This window comes from Bubalus kerabau, chromosome 8 (assembly GCF_029407905.1).
Source record: "Bubalus kerabau isolate K-KA32 ecotype Philippines breed swamp buffalo chromosome 8, PCC_UOA_SB_1v2, whole genome shotgun sequence".
NCBI classification, from domain to species: Eukaryota; Metazoa; Chordata; class Mammalia; order Artiodactyla; family Bovidae; genus Bubalus; species Bubalus kerabau.
In genome coordinates this window covers 52,362,327-52,376,428 of record NC_073631.1, presented here as the reverse complement: position 1 = coordinate 52,376,428, position 14,102 = coordinate 52,362,327, and the positions used below count along the sequence as shown (strand labels likewise).

Genomic DNA, 14,102 nt, shown 5'->3' with positions numbered 1-14,102 from the left:
TCACAGGATGGAAGAAAGATGGGAAGATCTTTCAGCCACAACCACTGTTCTGGCAAACCTCACAGAGAATTGGAACATTGTTCGGGATGCCAAGAGTTTTAGAGACCCGGTGATCATAGTACAAATGGAGCAGGTCCTTGTCATCACCTGAGGTGTTCACCAATGCTACGGGCACTCAGTTGACCATTTCCACTGATTCTGTTACTGCCTACTGGCTTCATTCTGCTCAGGACACCTCATATCCCCTGCTGACTCATGGTTTCTCATGCTGCCTTGCCTCTGTGTCATCTTTGACCTTTGTTCCTTCTCCTAACTGTGACTTATTCTCTCTTTCTGCTTCATATTCACTCTCCCCATGAAAAAGGAATTTGCTGCCAATTGGTTGGTCACTCTCGAGCCCTCTAAAATCGCCAAGTCATCTCACAGGCACTACATGGCCTTTGGTCAGACACCCACGCCTGATTCTTCTAGCCTCAGTCAGGGTGGTGGGGTCAGTGCAGAAAGACAGACTGTGAGTAGGGCAAGCATTCATTGGGAAGAGTTTCCTCTCTGGTCTGTTTAGTTGAGTGTGATTGGATTTGGAGGTAGGATGAGGAAGGCTTCCTTTGAGAAACTCCCAGGTGATGCTAGTGGTAAAGAACCCACTTGCCAATGCTGGAGATGTAAGAGATGTGGGTTCGATCTCTGGGTTGGAAAAATCCCCTGGAGGAAGGCTTGGCAACCCACTCCAGTATTCTTGCCTGGAGAATCCCCATGGACAGAGGAGCCTGGCTAGCTACAGTCCATGGAGTCACAAAGAGTTGGACATGACTGAGCAACTTAGCACACACATGTATACTGTTCCTCTCACTCTACCCATCCTTCCTTTCTCATCAGCTCTCTCTCTGTCACCCCTGAAGCTAATCCTGACAACTGTCACCAGATAATTGGTGGACACATGTGGGACAGGCACCACCATTGGTCAGGGTCACCATTAGTCTCGCCCTTACGGACTTTTGTGCATTTGTGTATGTTTGATTTTTTAAACTGAAGTGTTAGTTGATCTACAATGTTGTGTTAATTTCTTCTGTACAGCAAAGTGTTTCTGTCATACATATATACGCATGGACTTTTCAGTAAGCACACTTCGTCCTTCATCTTAGCTCTCTCAATTAGATCATTCTCTATTTCCTTTCTTGTAATTTCTGTGCTAAATTTAAAGTAAGGAAGATTGAAAAAGACTATATCCAAATAATTTTATGTGATGTAAATAACTAGATTTTATTGAAAGACTTGCCTATTTTTGATCTAACTTCAATGGCAAAGAGGATTTAAAGCTGTTTTCTGTATCTAAGAGCCCCTTAAAATATTGTTTTATGTATTTGTAGACCTCTTTATACATAAAATACCTCTATAAGAATTCACAAAACTTGGTAATAATAACCTTCCCCAGGGAGAAACTGGGATTGTGTTGCTTACTTTGGATTATATGATCTTTTGTACCTTATGAATGTTGTACCATCTCCTTATATATTACATACTTTTTTGAGCCATTTAGCATCTTTTTATTTTTATTTTTTAATTTTTAAAAAAATTTTGTGGCCCCTTTTTGTTATAAATTGAAGTATAGTAGAGTTACTATGTTTCAGGTGTACACATAGTGATTCAGATAGATATAGGTATTAATATACTTTTTTGGATTTTTTTTTCCACTATAGATTATAAGATATTGAATATAGTTAGTTCCCTGTGCTACACAGTGGGCTTCCCAGGTGACACTAGTAGTAAAGAATCCGCCTGCCGATGCAGGAGACACAAGAGACGCAGGTTCGATCCCTGGGTTAGGAAGATCCCCTGGAGGAGGGCATGGCAACCCACTCCAGTATTCTTGCCGGGAGAGTCCCCATGGACAGAGAACCCTGGCGGGCTGCAGTCCATGGTGTCGTGAAGAGCTGGACATGACTGAACACAGCACAGTACACACATACATATCACATCTTCCTTATCCACCCATATGTCAGTTGACATTTAGGTTGCTTCCATGTCTTGACTGTTTTGAATAATGCTCCTATGAACATTGAGGTGCATCTGTTTTTTTGAAGTGGAATTTTTGTCTTTTCTGGATATTTACCCAGGAATAGGATTACTGGCTCATATGACAACTCTATTTTTAGTCTTTTAAAGAACCTTCATACTGTTCTCCTTAGTTACATTGCCTACTTTTAAAATTAACTCTCTAAAAGTCTGTCTTGTCTCCATTGTACTAACTTGCGGTTCCTTCAAAAGGTCAGGGCAAGTGTGCAATGCATGTCTAGTGGTCACTATTCACATGCAATCTATTGTGAAGAGGCCCCTGGAGATGTGCTCTAGGAAAATCTTCTGTAGACATTCAGAAACCATTAACACTTGTTTGTTTGTTTTTAACATCAGTGACTAAGTTTGGTAATTCTGTTTGCTTATTGGCTGAGTGCAAAATAAGAGGATATGAGAGGAAGGGATATGCTAGAGGCCTCTCAGGGTATGACAAGCTGGAAGCGCCAGAACTTTTCAGAAGCACTGGAGCTTTGGGTCTGTCACTTTACATATCATGTGTGTCCTTAAGCAAATGACTTTACCATCCTGCATCTCAGATTCCTTATCAGTAAACTGGGAAAGGAAAGAGAGTTCTTGTTTGGGGTTATTGGCAAGATGAGATAAGTTAACACATGGAACAAACTCAGTGTGATTCTTGGCATAGAGAAGGTCCCAATGAATAATGGCCCCATGATTTTTTTTTCTCTCATCTGTTAAATGGGTAAAATACCTGCTTTCCTATTTTCTATGGTTCTGTGAATACCTAGCAAGATAATCAGTTATAGTGCTCTGAGGAATGGAGATTTGAGCTATTGTCAAGATGTATTCTATCATCTATTATTTGGTTAAAAAGCATCTGTTACTTGTCCTCTATTCCTTCAGTATTATTTCAGGTTCTAGGTATCAGATTCCTTGTAGAGTTTCTATTAAGGGACATCCTTTGGGGCTCAGAAGGAATTATAAACATGTTCCTTTGCTTCACAAGATTTGCCTTGTTATTTGAAGAGATCATACAGTCTCTAAAGTCACATAATCCAAAACTCCTTTTTTCTAAGGCACATTCATGGTAGTGGAGTTATGTAGGTTTGTATGACTTTGTTGATGTGTTAACTATATGAAGTGTTTGTCAATTTCTCTCTAATCTTCCTTCCATAGTCTCAGACTCAAAACTTATGACTGACAAGCACAGGTATGGGCTAGGATTGGGCATTAATATGCTTATTCCTTTTGGTAAGTGTTTAACAAAATATAAAAAATAACCATCCCAATACTACTCAGCTGTAAAAAAAAAAAAAAGAAGAACAAAATAATGCCATTTGCAGCAACATAGATGGACCTAGAGATTATCAGGGAGAAGGCAATGGCACCCCACTCCAGTACTCTTGCCTGGAAAATCCCATGGACGAAGGAGCCTGGTGGCTGCAGTCCATGGGGTTGCTAAGAGTCAGACACGACTGAGCGACTTCACTTTCACTTTTCACTTTCATGCATTGGAGGAGGAAATGGCAACCCACTCCAGTGTTCTTGCCTGGAGAGGCGGGGCCTGGTGGGCTGCCATCTATGGGGTCACACAGAGTCGGACACGACTGAAGCGACTTAGCAGCAGCAGCAGCAGAGATTATCATGCTAGGTGAAGTAATCCAAAGACATACAATGTGACATCACTATCACTGATATGTGGAATCTAGAACATCACATAAATGAACTTATGTTAAAAACGGAAACAGACTCACAGACATAGAGAACAGACTTGTGGTTACCTAAGGGGGAAGGGGATGGAGGAGGGATAAATTAGAAGTTTGGAATTAGCAGACACAAACTACTATATATAAAATAGGAAAACAACAGGGTCCTACTATATAGCATAGGAACTATGTCCAGCATCCTGTAATAAACCATAATGGAAAATAATATGAAAAAGAATATTTATATACACACAGATACATATATCAATCACTTTGTGTATATCAGAAACTGATACAACATTGTAAATGAACTGTACTTCAATTAAGAAACAGTAACCATCCTGAGTTGGCTGCTAAAAAATACCTTTCACAGTCAAGATGATGCCACTTCCAGTTAGCTATCCACTCAGAGAGGGCGGCCGCTGATGGCTCACCAGAGCAATAATTAGCGTGCCAAAGGGCGTGCAGTCACATAAGCATCTTTGTTTATTGGCTTAGAGAGTAGATCATGTTACACTGTGCAGTCAGCACTGAACCACCCATGTTGGGATGCTAAAAAGTACAAATAGGCTAGAATAAAGTGGTAAGTAATGCATGGCCTCCTGGTTCTGGTAGAGAACCGCTATTTTTTTTTCATTCAAATTAATTTCATGTCTCATTTGAGAAAAGCAAAGATTTTCTTTTCTTTCTAACGGCAAGACTTCTTAGGTAAGCAACAGGAGTATGAAACCTTTGTTAAAACGCGTGCTTGTATGATTTAATATGAATTTTATACACAAGAAATAAGGGAACCTTAAGTTTTCTTTCTTTCCTAATGGTGAAAAGTTTACTAAAGAAGGGAGATTTTTTTTTCTCTCCTGTTTCGGAGATTCTAAAGGTAACATGTGAAAAGTCACTTTGAATGGAGTTAAATGAAGCAGAATAGTAAAAGGCTTTCCTGTTTATGATTACTCTGGGTCATTTTAACAATATGTAGTTTTAAATATTGGGGTGATGTGTATTCTGAAGATGAACCTATCATCTTTCTCATTCAAGTATGCTTTAAAATGTCTGTGGCAAATATTTTTTTTAAATTACAAACTATGTTGTGCTAGCATGCCCTATAACTTGACTAAACAAGATGCTATTTCAGATGGGGGTTTCATTCATCTTAATGTAATTGCATAAACCATTTAGTTTTGGTTCATGATTCTCACGTAAAAGAGAGTGACCATTGTTCCAAGGTAAACTTCAAGGCAGGTGGGCTCCTGGCAGGGCAGGGCTCTGACGTCAGTACTCAGAGTGCAGAAGCAGTGGCTTTCCTCTGTGAGACATGCGAAGTCCATCCCTCTTACAGAGAGAAAGTTCACTTTTCTGTAGCTGTATTTGATTTTCACTGTGACTTTCAGGGACCTAGCACTGTCCTTAGAGACTGGGTTATTCACCTGTGCTGGCATTCCTAGGAGAAGTCAGTGATTTTCCATGGGCAGGATTCAGAGGATGGGCTGGGCCATTGCTTTGTCTTCCCCAAACAGAACCTACACTGGAGATGATTTTGTGGCTATTGGTTTAAATGAGCTTACAGCTTCTGATGAGAGACTGCATCTTCATTTATTATAGTTCATGACCTCCTCTCATTATGAAGATTTACTCATGTCTCTTTAAGTAAGTGCTGTCTCAATTTTTCTTAAGATTTTTATTTTTTTCTTTATACAACACTGTGATTTAATGTGCAGTATTTTATTCCATATATATTCTGAAAAGATAAGCAGGTTGAATGATACTTTCTTTTATAGGATGTTGTCTAATAGTTTCTCTGTTTTGAAGGATGAACAGTTAAGGCATTCAGGGAAACAAATAATGAATGAAGAGCTTAGAAACTGTATGTAGTTGCTTAAGATCTTATGTGCATTACAATTTATTTGTACAGCTTCTAGAAAGTGTTTTAGTTCTCTGGCATCTATTCCAGGCACTTAAATTGAATAAACTCAGTTAGTTTGACACACAATTCAGGCAGGTGTTCCCTTTGTTTTCTCAATGTTTGGTTCTATAGTTTTCTCTCAGTATGTGTAGCATGTATCATTGACTTGTTTTAGGGTCATCTTGCCATTTATGTTTTATTTTCCTTGAAGACTATCTATAAATTCACAACTAGCATTTCAACAGAAAAAATCATGAAAGACCTAAGTAAATCTGATTAAATAATATAGAACTGCTTTGCATGCACAGAAAGACAGTCTGGTTTATATTTTGGTTAGTAATGGTTGGGTGAGCTTCTCTACCTGCCTCTCAATGTTTAAATCGTGATGTTTATGTATTGTAATATAGAAAGACAAATTTCCTGGATCTTAAATGAAAGCACACAGTATGGATGTTTCATTCATAAAATAATATTTATATATGTATAATGTCTATGTTTGGAATTTTTTGCATTTGTTTAGCATATTTTTATATTTGTTTTGCAAGAAATACACAACTACAGTTATAATCATGTTCAAATCAGAACTCAGTTGCTAGCAAAACACATGTTATCAGCATCATTTCATTTCTCTTTTATAAATTTAAGCTCTCTTCCACACACAGACATAATATGCCAACTAATTTGACCAGATTGATAAGAGTTTGGTTTTCAAACCAAGTAGTGTAAATATAGACAGTTATGGTTTCACTCTGTTACCTTTGTAAAAATGCCTCCTCTTCAAGAGGATTTATATAAAGGACTTTTAGAGAAATAGTTTTGTGACTTTTAGACCATAATGCTGAATTGAGTAAGAAACTGAAGAATTCTGGTAGGAAACCAGGGATTCCCAAGTGCTATGATGGTAAAGAATCTGCCTGTCAATGTGGGTTCAATCCCTGGGTTGGGAAGATCCCCTGGAAGAGGAAATGGCAACCCACTCCAGTATTCTTGCTTGGAATATCCCAAGGACGGAGAAGCCTGGCGGGCTACAGTCCATGGGATCGCAAAGAGTCAGGCATGACTGAGCATGCATGCATGCACATAAGTATAAATATAAATATAGCCTTAGATAGACTGTGGTCAGAGTGCCTCTCTGAATACAACCTCATCTTTCCCCTTTCCCTGCCTTTTTTTTTCTGCCAATATTATTTACTCCTTACCATATGCCAGACACTGTGATGAGCTCTGGGGACATGATAGGGAACACGGAAGATGTGGTCCCTACTCTTTGGAGGTTTTCAGTTGAGTGGGAAAGATAGACATTTTAAAAATACACAATTACACAAATAATTCAGTAATGAAACTGCATAAATGACCCTAGTTTATAATAATGGCATCTCTCCTACCTTCTTGAGAGAGAGCTATTGGTCACTAGCATCTCTTAGGGAGAAGATTATACCCATCATTTCACGCAGGAGTCTGCTGTCGGACAGAAGCCTGTCTGACATTCTGTGTTTGTGCTCATGTTTTCTTGTGTACGGTAGACACTTTCATGTGCCAGGTACACTATTTTAGGTTATAAAGATGGGAGAGGCACAATCTTTGTCTGAAGTAGTAGGGGAGAGAGCATGCATATCCCCCAAAAGTATATACCTGTATAATAACATGATGAATAAAACAAGGAATTTCAGGGGTTCTCAGAGGACGAAATAAATGACTTTATTTGAGTGGTCAGCTTGTGTTTCCATTTTCAATGATCTATAAAGAAATCCTTTGGACACTGATGAGGAAATTTGGTGGAGAGGACATTCCAGGTAAAAGGAGTAGGATAAACCAAGGCAAGAAGTTGGGAAAACTCAAAGCATATTGAAGGACTGGCCCAAGAAAGAAAAGCAGAATCAGGCAGTCAAACTGACAAACAAACAAACAAAAATAATAACTTATGTGGAAATAGGAGGAAATAAGGTTGGTAGGATAAACTCAGACCAGATCATTGAAGTTTTTTATTACCTGTTTAAGGGTATTTGAACTTTATTGGGTAGGTCCATGAGACTACTCTGATGATTTAACCAAAGACCTTTTGAGAAAATTAGTCAGCATTGTTTCAGAGGGTTGCTGCAGTGAGGAAGACCTGGAACTCAGAGCCCAGGCGTGTCTGTTGCCACAGTCCAGGTAAGAGACGGAAAAGGCCAATATTCTTGGTGGCTCTGCCAGTAAATCAGTGTTTGAGGTTTGAAACAAATTGACAACCACACCCTGAACTTTCACAGAGAGAATCTCTGGAAAAGAGAAGCCATTAGGCCTCCCCTTCAAAGTCACACCTTTTAACCAATTCAAAGCTAAGTTTTCTTGCTCTATTAGAGACATGGTAGCCTCTGATATAAACACAGATATTTAAACTGGGAAAACCAGAAGGATGGCACTAACAGGTTTTGCTTGACATCATTGCAAATATTTCTGACCTAATTTTAGCTGATTTATGAATAAATGATTCTTTCAGTCCTCAGAGTTAAATATTTAAAAGTTAGCTCCCATTTAGAGTTCATGTATAATACAGAACTGATGTTCTGAACTGCAGACTTCCTCTCTTCATTTCCTTCTTTCAAAAAAAAAAAGATTACACTCATTCTTCCTCTATCCTTTTTCAGTTTCCTGCATGAGAATTATTGAAACACTGCACACAAATCTTTTGTGAAAGAAGAAAAGGAAATTCAGCTTGTGGGGCTCAGCAGGAGCTCAGCTAATGCAGCTTAAAATAATGCCGAAAAAGAAGCGCTTATCTGCAGGCAGAGCGCCGCTGATGCTCTTCCTGTGCCAGATGATTAGTGCCCTGGAAGTCCCTCTTGATCGTAAGTCTTAAAATTGCAAAGCTCTGAGCCCCTGGAGCCAGAACCTCCCTGGCATTTACCATCACTCTGAACAGTGTGGATGGAGGACCGTCTGTGTGATCCTGAAAAGCAAATCAAACAGCACCTGGTGTTTATAAAGAATCAATCCCTAGGAAAAAAAAGAATCAGACTCTAGAAAAGGCCATTGAATGGGTCAGACACATGGTCCCCTCCCTATCAGTCTTTCCCTCCCTTCAGATCCTTTTGGTGTACCACTGAGGGGGCTGGCCCAAGAAGGAGTGAAGTGTGAGCTGATCTTCCCAACAGGCAACTTTTTATAGAAGCCATCCTGCAGGAATTGCTTTTGGACACAGGCAGGGAAGGAGAGGGAGGGACGAACTGAGAGAGTAGCGTTGACACGTGTCCACTGCCAGGTGTGAAATAGATAGCTAGAGAGAAGCTGCTGTGTGGCTCAGGGAGGTCGGGGCTCTGTGATGACCTAGAGGGGTGGGATGGGGAAGGAGGCTCAAGAAGGGGGAATATATGTATACATTTAGCTGACTCACGATGTTGTACGGCAGAGACTAACAGAATTGTAAAGCAACTATACGCCAATAAAAAGAATGATCATGGATTACCGCCCCCCTCCCCGTTTATCCCCTTCCCACCTCTCCAAAGTTCACTTTGGAGTTTTGAATCTTAAGTATGAGTTTAGAGCTAGAAAATGTGTCTTATCAAAGCCTAGTGAAAGGTCTTTGTTTTAAAAATGGTGATTAAAGACCAAGATGTCAATGTTGAGAATAAAACAAGTCTTCAGCAAAATTGCTATTTAGAATGGAGCAAGTAACAGCTACTATAGGAGCCCACCCTTTCCTCAATAAAGCACCATATATGCTGCACTCTCCCCGAGCTGGGTGGCGTCTGAAAAATTACAGATAATGCTAAGTGCCAACGGGTTACTTTTCCTGCAATGGAAAGCAGAATTTCAAATCTGGACAATTACTGTACTTCAGAATTGATTTATTCTTTATCCCTAATCTACATGACCTCTTTAAATCCATTAGCTTCTTGAATAGAACATCTGTTTGGCAAGCTTTCCAAGGTGCAAGGAAGATAACACTTTCCTGGGGCAATTCAATTGTTGTTATGTCGGTTTTTTTTTTGTTTTTTTTTTGTTTTTTTTTAACCAAAGAGATTGCAACTGCCAATGGGAAGAAGAGATGTGATGGGCCCCATGCTTTGTTGACTCCTTTTGCTGTGCATCTTTAAAGTATAAGAAAATGCAACATTCAACTTCTTTTCAAAAGATATTCATTCAGTGACTTTAATTTCAATTAAAAAAAAAAAAGATATGATTGGTTAAGCCCATTGGTGTTTGAATGCCTAAGTAAGCATTTGCCCTAGCAGATATGTAGAAGTGAGAGAAAAGCATTGAGAGAAATGCTTTTGTTCTCTCTTGTGTTAAATATATTCTCCCTTAATCTGACTGCTCAATCTAACAATCAGAGGGAAACAGTCACCTACGGCTAACTCAATTATCGCTGCTAATGGAGAAGAGGCAGAACCATGATGAAAAGAAAGTCACAGACAACCCAGGCGCTCCTGCATTAACCTTTGCAAGTAGTAATGACAGGCAGCACAGCGGAATCATGTGAATTGCATGCTAATGCAGTTTCTTCCTGCCCCAGTTCCTTACACCTCTTCTGCACCTTGGGGTAGGTACTAGCAGCCCTGGGTGACTGAGGCATTCTGAAGCAGAAATATGTCAACTGTCTGAAAAGTGCAATTACCAACATGGGGATTAACCATGGAAATAGAAAAACCTCAAATCAGTGCTGGATTTGACTTGGATGGAGCACTCTCCTTGTGGCAGTATCCCATTGTTAGGTATCATTACCATGTGCATAGTGATGTCTGGAATAATAGGATCAGACACAACACAGTATGTGACAACTCAGATTAATTGTAGATTTAGGCTATTTTTCAAATTGAACATAATTACTTGTCCAGCACAACATGTATGGCATGGAATTACCCATTCCTATTCCTGGAAGAATCATTTTTTGGGGCCTATAGCATCTCTTTTGTTCTTCCCTTATGTTTCTGTAGAAATCACTGCTTCAGGAATAAACAAAACCTTTAATGGGGGTTTCTTTCTCTTGCTACTTCACCAGCTCCACCTTTGCTCTACTGGTTTTTTAGATTAAATAAAATAGACAAGACGCCCCTATTATCTTCAGGGTGCTAACGTTCCTATTACTAACATCTGGTTTTCTTTAATCCTGTTCGCCCACTCACCTGCTGATATTGATGGGGAAAAAGCAAAACTTCTTGAAGACTGTAAGTGTCTTTCGGTCATTACCAGGCAGTGTGAAAATTTGACTGTGTCTTTGTTTTTGAATGAATACTGTGAATTAAATGCACGATTTTATTTTCATGGCTAACGTCTTTTTAAGCATGTGTGTTTACTGTGGCTAAGCATTGCAATGAAATTCCAAGAAGCAGGTTGAATATATTCCCTGCATGAATTCTGAACTCAGGTATTACTGTTTTTCTTTTACCAATATTCTGCACTACTAACTTCTGCGCTTCATTCACATCTGATGTAACTCAATGAGAACCACAAAATTGGAAGAGAACTTCTGGTTCTAAATGCTGTTAAAAGCTGGCTGGAATAAAAACATGTCTTTGGATATATATAGGAGTTGGGCACTTGCAGGTACTTCAGCAGAGTTCATTCATATACTTGCTCAATCTGCAGGACTGGGTAGACTAGTGTTTCTTAATGTCATCAGTAAAATGGCCCAGAGAGTTTGAATCTTGTTTGGAAGTATACAAAAGACAAGCAACCCCCACTCACATCCTTTCTGAGTGGCATGCTCTAATCTAAAACTGCTGCCTCTGACAGCTGGGCACCACCTATCATCTACCTAAAAAATTATAATAATTTTCAAGCATTTGAAAAATTCTTTGGTATTGGATTAACCAGGACAATTATATAAAATCACCTTTTCCCCTTGTTACTCCATAGCCCTTGTTGGTTGCCCAGTAACCTCAGCACTGTTCAAAGAGTTCCATCTAGATGGTCAGCTCCTGGCCATGACTTGTGGCAGCTAAACCAGCTCCATTAAGTTCTGGGTCTGAGACCACCACCCTTGCATCTCTGTCACTCTCAGAAAAGCACAAGAAATCAGATTGAATCACTCCTAAAAGTCCCCCTTACCCACAACCTATGCCTGCTGATCCCTTAGTGGGGAATTCTAAGCTTCTTTCCATCATCCCAGACTCTATACTGCCAGAGCCTAAAGGATCTCTGCAAAGTGAAGCTGGTCTAAATAAAAATGACTATGATAATAATCTAAATACAGGTAATATCACTGAACCATTACAGTTTGGCATGGACTAAGAATTTTGCACAAGTAATTTCATTTGATTTTCCCAGCAACCCTAGGAGGTAGATACCACTTTCAAACCCTGTTTTCCCTTTACGGAAATGAGGGCTCACAGAAGTTAAGAAACTTGCTTGAATTCTCACAGCTGGTGAAAAACAGACAGACTAGTTCTTATTTGTTAGACCAAACTGCTACCCAGCATCGGTAACTGACTGGGCTGGAAAGGATGAGGCTCCCCTGGACAGTGCTAGAGGCTGAAAGGAGCAGCTGGCTTAGGATAAGGAAGGGGATGGATCTTGCTAAAGGGAGTTGAAATTGACACTGTGCAGTATCCTGCAGCTAACAGGTGCACAGTAAATGATGGCAATTATGAGTTCCATTTTTGATCTGTATTTTAGGTGTTCTTTGGATATTTAGTAAGAGCTGTCTGGTCAATAGACACAAGATTGGAGACAAAGAAAACAGAATCATGCCTGCAGATTTATAAGACATTTTAAGCCATGGAAGTGGTCGGTTTAGTCATGTGCACAGTTCCCCCACAAGAAAGAAAGACAAAGGCAGAGAACAGTTAGGAAGCTTTGGGAAATAACTTGATTGGCAGATGGAAGAAGTTTCACAAAGGAAGCCCAGAGCATAGTTGCAGAGGAAAGGGACAGTCTGAAATATGAAAAACTTAAATGAACCAAATACCAAGTCTTTACATTATAAAGATGTCCTGTACCCTGTAAGATGTTTTAGCAGCATCCCTGGCCTCTACCCACCAGATGCCAGGACCACTCCCACCCCAGTGGTGACAACCAGAATCATCTCTAGATGTGACCAGATTGAGAACCATTGTGGTCTGTGTAAACAGCTTGCTTTGGAGGTGTGCAAGGTAGTTACCTTGTACCCAGGATACTTTGCTTCTCTCTGCTTGCCTAGGAAGTCAAGCTATTTTGCTGCATTAGGCAACAGAAGAAGTCAAAATAGATTATTTCTCCCTTCCCTTCCTGTTCTACACTCTGTGATTCTGATTTCACAAGGAGGGCATGGTAATCTTAGAGTGACTTGAACATCAAATGTCCACATACCAGGTTTTTTTCAGATTCAGTTGTTCTGGGTCAGAATAGTTTCTTCCTACAATGTGATAATAAATTATCACATAGCACTTTGAAGACTGAAATGAGAATATTGTTTCTTATAACAGAGAGCTTCCCAATTCCTCTTCTAAATAAGCCTGTTTTATCTCTGTTCCTAGTAGCCACCTTCCTCCTGGCTCTAATCAGACATGTCAAGTCTCTAATTTAATCATCTTTTTAACAGTGCTTCTCAAATATATTTGTTACCAGTGTATTCATTTACATGAACCCAGGAATGAACTATAAAGCAGTTACTCTTTAATAAAGTTGCAAATTTACTCGTAACTTAAATTTTATCAAAAAGCATCATTTGAACCAAAGGTCTCAGAGAAATTTCTCATTGTTACATCAGAAATGAAAATCTTAATTTTAAGCTTATATTGGTAAAGAATTTCCCAAACTTTCAGTGTGGGAAAATGGGCTTTATGAACACAAATAAAGTTACCAAAAGGGAGTTATGTCTTGACTCCAAAATTTTAAGAGTCTTTTAGCCAAGAATCTGCTGAGTTGTGTGTTGCCACAAGAGAAATTACTAAAAACATTTGGAGCATATTTAGTCTAGGGTAAGTGATTTTGATACAGAAAAAAAAATGATTACTATTACAATATTAAATAATTTATTTCTATCCATTGTTCTTCTTTCTACAATTAAGTGGTGCAACCACCAACCATCACTCAACAGTCTCCAAAAGATTACATTATTGACCCTCGAGAGAATATTGTAATCCAGTGTGAGGCAAAGGGGAAACCTCCTCCAAGGTAGGTGTGCTTTCTGTTGTTATAATACTGAAAAGAAGCACTGATAGATCCCTGGGTAAGGACAATCCCCTGGAGAAGGGAATTGCAACCCACTCCAGTATTCTTGCCTGGAGAATCCCATGAACAGAGAAGCCTGGCGGGCTACGGTCCATGGAGTCAAAGAGAGTCAGACACGACTGAGCGACAAACACTTTTACTTTCACACTTTCACCTATTATTAAAGTGTCATTTAATAATGTCTGTAGGTTCATTGTTTTGTCTTTCTGCTTTTAATTAAATTCAGTTGGTTCTTCCTAAAAACCCAGATGGTTGCATTTCCATACTGATAGCTTTATGTGTGACATGCTAAAAAATTGTGGGAAGATGTCAAAAGAGCCTTCTGACAGCCT

The 14,102-nt window shown here is 39.4% G+C and overlaps 1 protein-coding gene across 1 annotated transcript in view; it reads left to right on the top strand.

Moving 5' to 3' along the window:
• NRCAM (neuronal cell adhesion molecule) overlaps positions 1–14,102 on the top strand; it is a 281,628-nt gene that overhangs the window by 185,796 nt on the left and 81,730 nt on the right. The window contains exons 4-6 of the mRNA XM_055590272.1: positions 8,265–8,465; positions 10,767–10,784; positions 13,608–13,713. Coding sequence (XP_055446247.1) covers positions 8,360–8,465; positions 10,767–10,784; positions 13,608–13,713 — 230 coding nt within the window. The 5' untranslated portion in view covers positions 8,265–8,359. The remainder of the gene's footprint in view (positions 1–8,264; positions 8,466–10,766; positions 10,785–13,607; positions 13,714–14,102) is intronic.